We start from the raw sequence: 7117 nt of genomic DNA on the forward strand, positions 1-7117 counted from the left end.
TAAATTAACTTTTATGTAAAATCAGGTAAAAAATCAGGTCTGAAGGAGTAAATAATAGATCCAACAAGTGCTAAAATAGCTACTGCAATTAGAAGGCATGACAAAAGTATAACAGAGTCAGTGGCGTTACTATTATTAATTAAAATAATTAAAAAATTTTTTAAAGATAAATCTTTTTGCTTTACTTAAAAAAAAAACAATCTTTTTGGTTGTACTATGTTCGACATTTATTATTTGATCGAATAGTTGCGCCACTGAATAAAGTGTACAACGAACAGCAAAATACTATCCAGTTCAGATATAGCAAATAGAACTGCATTTGCATCGAGATCCTCTCTCTATATCCTAGCTTAGCTTCTTTTGCTCCAACTGGTCGATCGAAGAAAGGGAAGAAGTTTGATGCAGCTATAGTTCAACCTCACGACATTAGAATAGGACAGTATTTTTACTCTCAATTGTATTTTATAACACTTAATAACACCATTGGAATGTGTGATGCGTTGCCGGATATATCGTTAGTTTGCGTCACTCGTGTCTATCGTTAAACATCAACGTCACCAGCACCAACACCAGCACCGGGGTCAGACTAGCCCGCATAGGCCATAAGCATTGCGTCAACCAACGTCACCACCGGCAGCATTACAGTCCTGATTGCCACCGTTCAGCTTGCGACCACTGCCGCCGTGAATGGCGATCCGGTAACTGTACCTATTAGTTGTGGCTGATCGTTCGGGGACCGGCGGTGGTACTAAAGCTCCTTCCGCGTTCCCTACAGTTCCAGTAGGTCCAAGTGTCGTGCCCTCGTCTACCTCGCCAATACTGCTTTCAACAAGCGATGATTCCATTTCATTGAACGCCAGTCGGGAACGTAGAAGATAGGCATATGTTTTATACCGCTTCAGCTGGAACGAGGGTTGCTCTGTAGAGTATGATGAAGTGAAAGGATAACTTTAAGTGGAAAATAGAAAAGGAAATATATATCCATTCTAATTAAAAAGAAAAAACATTGAGTTTTTCAATAATTTTGAATAGGAAAGGCATTAAGCATTGAATATATATTATATATTATAAACAATTGAATTGAATTCTCCATTTTTAATTACCAAGTCGATTACTATTATTTTAATTTTAAGCGCATTAATCTGAATTAGCGACTTTATTATCTTTAAAATTATAAAAGTTAGAGAAAATTTTGTTTAAACCATATGTGATAGACTATATATTTCTGTAGTATTTTACATGGTAAAAAAGAGGCCATTATATAAGATTTTTTAAAATAAGTATAATTATATCGAAATTATATGTAATAGACACATTTGTTTTTTTTTCAAGTTTTTAAAATATTATATTTTATAAGTATTTTTTTATAATAGCTATTAAAAAGTATGTGTATGTGCACATTACATATACATGGGTGTAAGGAGAGGGAATTAAAGAAAAGATAACAGAGAAATAAAATTATAATTAGAATATGTATAAAAAATAATAAAAATTTAAATTTTTTTAATAGTAATATTGTTAATAAAAAATGTTTCGTTACTTATTAATTAAGTAACTATTTTTTTTGTTAATAGACCTTTAGACTTTAAAATTTTAATTATCTGTTCAAAATATAAAAATTTTGAAATAGGATAGAAAAAGATCAATTTTTTCTCGATTAATAAAATTTTTTTTTAATTTTTAAGATTTTTGTTTTTAAAGATTTCTTGTACTTTTTCAGATATCAGAAAAAGATATTATACATATATTTTTTAGTAAAAAATATCAGAACTATTGAAAATTATCAAGAAATTTTTATATTACGATATGTTTCTGTCGCTTAAAAGTTACCTCGTGATGCAAATATGCGTCTTTTTCCTTATAATTTTGTACAGCGAGAGCTTTGGCGCCTCTTTCCGGAGGATGTCGTCTATGCTCGTCCAATTCCGTTTCTAACCTGTTAATTCTATCTTCATGGTCCCGCAACTGTTCTCTCTATTAACAAATTAATTTAATCTTCTTTCTTCATTTTCTTTGACTAAACAAGTGAGGAAATTAATTTATCACGAAATATAATACTTTTGAGACTTTTATCTCGAAATATTTATATATTTCTAACCTGAAAAGATCTCCAATTAATTTTCTAGATTAATTTTCCACAAATCTTTATTATACAATATAGTCCATATATCACAATCACTTGAAATATTATCATAAGTAATTATTTTTTCAAAAAATAAATTTCATAGATTTTCGAAGTCCGATTTTAAGAAGCTGATAAAGTAGCGCAAAAAGTTTTTAATTAAATTTTTAAGATGTTTCAAAATCACTTTTATCTTTAAAATTAAACTATTAATTTTTTGTTATAAATGTTTATTTTAACATGACTTTTAAATAAATACACACACACACGCGCGCGCGCGCACATACATATATATGAAGAGTTATAATACTTAATTTAAAATTAATGTATCATTCATTAATTGATTAGCAAAATTTAAAAATCCTATTAAGTTCGCGCAGATGTCATAAGTATCGCTGCTCTTTTAGCTAATCAGTTAAGAAAAATATTAAGAATAAGATATTCAAGGTACACTCACAGAATTTAATTTGGTGTGACTACATGGCAGCAATGGACGCTGGAACTTGCGCTGAGACCCAACGGCGCCTGCGAGAGGCTGACACGAAAAGCTGGCGCATACGAAATTGATAGTATCGATCCACGATTGCAACTCCTTCGAATCACTATACACACACATACATATTGATATATTACATAATCATCTTCTAAAGAATTCAAGTTAATACTTAAATAAAAATTTAGTTTAAATAAAAATTTAAACTAAATTACACCCGTAATTTATACAATAATTTATAATATAATTTATAATTATAAAAGAAGAGAATTATAATTTTAATAATCATAAATTATAATCTAGAACAAAAAATTACAAACATTATTTAAACAATTTAAAATTCAATTAAAATCTTTATTATATCTCATTTTATATTAATAATAGAAATTTCCAAAACTTAGCAAAATATACTAACCTTGTCTGAAAGAGATACTCAGCCTGATCGGCAGTCTGCAGTCGAAAAACATGCTGCTTCTTTGTGTAATCAGTCGCTTTGGTAGCCAATGCATGATGAATACGTATAGCGTTATGCAAACTATCGTTACGAAAACCGTGTTCATCTTTGTGCAAGTATAGCACAAGCTCGCGCAATGTACAGTAGTACATTTTCCATCCACGTTTACCGAACGGAGCTGTGTAATATTTTACATGAAAGATAATAAAATAAGAGATATATGTATATAGAAAAAAATGTAGAAAGAAGTGTATATATAGAGAAGATATAGAAAAGATATATTATAGTTAATATTTCGTCGTGGAAGAAAATATAAGCACTGCATACTTTTTTTGCCATTGGAGTCATAACAGCATTTACGCATAACGTAACCCTTTTTAAATTCTGTAGCGCCCGTGATATTTGGCACATCAAGAAATGGATTTCCAGTACCGCTAATCGCCGCCGTACCATCCCCTTGCTGCATCGCTTGATTTGTCGCTTCGTCCCCTTCTTCGTCCCTAAACAATGGAGAACCTAATTTACTTGAAAAGTTTAAAGATTAAAAGTCTAAGATTAATAATAAATTATTATTTGAAAAAGACCAATACGCAGTTTAATTTTTATTCTAAAAGAAATTATTAATACTAATTGCAAAAAATTTAATTATTATTTTAAAGAAGGAAAATTTATAACGTCACACTCGCTTACAAAGCCCATTCGAGAGGAAAAGATTTAATGGCGTTGTAAAGCTGCTTGAGCACTTCGCGTGGAAAGTTGTCGCCATCATTGAGCTCTGACAAATTCTCAATGAATTCTGAGCATGACATCTTTCTGCCAATATTCTGACCATGCAAGTCTGTATTAAGCAGCATTATCGCACAAGTCAATGTGTGAACAGCATCTAAACAAATATTTGATAAATTTAACTTTGTGTGTGTGTGTGTGTGTGTGTGTGTGTGTGTGTGTGTGTGTGTGTGTGTGTACTAATATGTGTACTAATTGTTCGATAATTTTCGTAACAATGCCCTGCAAGCAGAGCGGACTAAATTAAGTCGAAAAATCCTATACTATTTTGCAATTTTTGCAATAATTAACGAGACATTAATTACTAAAGATGTCGAATGAGCACATATCCGCCCGTCTATAGCCAAATACAAGCGCTTATATGACAGCGATCGTAATTATTATTAGTTAGATACGCAAGGAGTTTATTATAAAAAGTATACTATAAAAGTATACTATAAAAGTATAGTAACGCATGAGCGTCGAAAGAAAACAACTTCGCTTGCTGCGTCCTTGCATTTGGCGGTAAAATGAGAGGATCATGAGCACTCGTTCGGAGAGCTTCAAGAATAAATTTCTCGTTAATTATTGTAAAAATTGCAAAATGGTACAGAATTTTTTGATTAATTTAGTCTGCTTTACCTGCACACGAGCGTTGCCATGAAAGTTATTAGACATCCTGTATGTACGCGCGCGCGCGCGTGTGTAGGTGTGTGTGTGTGTGTGTGTGTATGTATATATATACATATATATATACATATATACACACACACAAACACGCACACATATAAGAAAACATTAATTAATAATTTTAGGTAAATATTATTTAATATTATTCTAATTTAATATAATTTTTTTTATTTACACAAAAGAACCACAAACATATACGCAACTATTGTAGATTTTAAAACACACTCACCTTGAGAATTGAAACTACCAGGATTGCAATCCAAATATCTTTTGGAGAAATGTACTAAGACTCTCTCCCTTTCTTGAGTCTCTCCCGTCAGACAAAATTGAGCGAGAAATTTTCTGAGAGCCATGTCCAATGTGTCTCGTTCAAAGTTGAAGTAGCGCAGATACTCTTCTGCAACAGCTTTGCTAAAGTCGTTGCTACAAACACAATGATATATTTTAAAAAATTCTCCTAAAAATTTTTAAACAATTCAATTATACAAAATGTTAAATTTTTATTTTAAGAGAAAGATAAGAAATTCTAGAAAGTCGTAAAGACTACAAAAAGACAGCTTACTTTTTGCTTAGATGTCTAGAGACATCAGATTTCTTGAAACCATCTAAGGAATAGAGACGTTTGGCCAATCGAATTGCAGAGGGCAAATCCACCGCTTTCGGGCTATAATGGAAACTGTGCAAACTTTCGATATCACTTTCTTCATCCGCTGACTGCGGCGGCGACGTGCCACTTCCATGTCCTTTCTGTTCGTCACATATTCCAGCGATCAAGGCCTCCCTCTCATCTTCACTCTCTTTCAATTCCTAAATTCAATAATGAGCAAATAAATAACACTATAATTACTATATGATAGTAATATATAAATTAGAAATCAAAACTTAAAATCAATAATTTATGATCAATAAAAATATTAAATGCAACTTAATAAAAGACATTAATTTACTTTGATATTTCTCAATCTGTTCATGTAGAACAGAAATAATTTCAAAAAATCCATCTTCTATTATAAAATTTGATATGTATACATCTGTTATAGAATAAATGTTTAGGATTTATAGAATAAATAATACTCTAGCCGGGCACAAAATATTCAATAAACATCGAGAAATTAATCCTGTCAAAGTAAATGTGTATGTAAATGTGTGTGGTGCTTCTTGACAAAATATAATAGTATTATTATGTTGTTTGTAGTATTATAATATATTTTTATAGTTTGCATTATTATTGCATCATGTCATGAAATTTGCATTGTTCTAACAGGATCAATAATGATAATAACTCAATTTGAATAATTTTAAATAAAATTCGATAAGATTCCGTAATATTACCTGATAACCTACACATTCGGGTGTTACAGATCCCGCAATAACTCCTGGAATCCCAGGTTGATTTCTCTGCAAATTTTGGGATGCAGCAGGCGGCATTAGTTCCCCAATGGGATTTCCTCTTCTCCTCGCCTGTCTGGGACTGGTATTTCTTGGAATCTCCTTATCAGGTCCTTTTACTTGAATCACTATTCTATGGTCTCCAGCATCCTGAGGATTAGCCTTTAGTCTTCTTTGCGGTGGTTCGCTCGCCAGAATGGTGGAATCACTATCGCTGGGATCGCTTACCATCATAATATCCCTCGCGCTAAGAATATCCATCGTCTCTTCATCATTGTAGTCTGGACTGGACATGTTGCTGATGGCCTCCGACTGGCTGAAATCGCCGTTAGCAGGGAGATGACCTCCCGGGGCGCTGGAAACCCCGGGAACAGTTTGGGCCGGAGGGAACCTACGGGAACCAGAGTTGGAGGACATAACGGAGGACGAGACGGAGGTAGGGGAAGCAGGGGACAGAGAACGCTGAGGGCTCGTCGAAGAGGATGATGAGGACGAAGACGAAGATGAGGAACCGCCGTTTTGGCAACAGGAAACGGCCGGTGAGCTAACAGGCGCGTTGTAAGTCCAGACAATTCGCTCATTTGGCATTAGGCCTTCTGGCCGCGGATCCAATAGTGTATTCAGACTTGAAGTGACATCGTCATCGATGTCGATATCCACGGCGCTCATTGAGGGATCTTTTTGAAACTGCAGATGGTCTTCCGATCGCGAAGTACGTACAAAACCAAAGCTTGAAGGAGTATTCTTGCCCGGATCAACTTGGACAAGGGCTCCTGAAGTGCTTTGCACTCCGTCACGTCTGGCAGCGCCTACGGGTGATGTATTGGCCGAGCTGGAAGCTTTGTAAACGCTTCCTCGATGATGATGATGCTGATGTGCCAGTTGAGTCTCATTGGGACTGCTGGGTACCGAGTTGTGATGATGATGATGATGATGATGATGATGATGATGATTATGGTTATGATGGGCACTAGTGGTAGTGATAGTGGTAGTGGTGTGCTGATGATTGGGATTGTACCTAAGGGAATCCACCTTTCGCTGTTGATGCTGCTTAGGCAGCAAATTACTGCTCTGTTGCGTTCGGGAGAGATTTAGCATCAGGTCACCGGTCATCATGTACGCTTCGAATCTAATACAAATAAATAATAAATTTTATTACTAATAAGAAATTATTATTAATAAGAATATTTTTTACATCATTATA

At 33.8% G+C, this 7117-nt stretch overlaps 1 protein-coding gene across 12 annotated transcripts in view; it reads right to left on the bottom strand.

The window, feature by feature from the left end:
• The window catches only part of LOC108747221 (PH and SEC7 domain-containing protein 1), a 22349-nt gene that overhangs the window by 4051 nt on the left and 11181 nt on the right, over positions 1–7117 (bottom strand). For 2 of the 12 annotated variants that reach the window (XM_018484575.1, XM_018484568.1), the window contains exons 5-13: positions 5857–7042; positions 5087–5331; positions 4754–4947; positions 3760–3952; positions 3397–3569; positions 3031–3247; positions 2580–2724; positions 1831–1974; positions 169–902 (exon numbers count right to left, since the gene is read on the bottom strand). In XM_018484575.1, coding sequence (XP_018340077.1) covers positions 615–902; positions 1831–1974; positions 2580–2724; positions 3031–3247; positions 3397–3569; positions 3760–3952; positions 4754–4947; positions 5087–5331; positions 5857–7042 — 2785 coding nt within the window. In that variant the 3' untranslated portion in view covers positions 169–614. Of the gene's footprint in view, positions 1–168; positions 920–1830; positions 1975–2579; positions 2725–3030; positions 3248–3396; positions 3570–3759; positions 3953–4753; positions 4948–5086; positions 5332–5856; positions 7043–7117 lie in introns of those variants that run through there. The other 10 variants (XM_018484572.1, XM_018484571.1, XM_018484570.1 and 7 more) reach the window with 10 other exon arrangements.

The sequence above is a fragment of the Trachymyrmex septentrionalis genome, unplaced genomic scaffold (assembly GCF_001594115.1).
Source record: "Trachymyrmex septentrionalis isolate Tsep2-gDNA-1 unplaced genomic scaffold, Tsep1.0 scaffold196, whole genome shotgun sequence".
In the NCBI taxonomy this organism is placed as follows: domain Eukaryota; kingdom Metazoa; phylum Arthropoda; class Insecta; order Hymenoptera; family Formicidae; genus Trachymyrmex; species Trachymyrmex septentrionalis.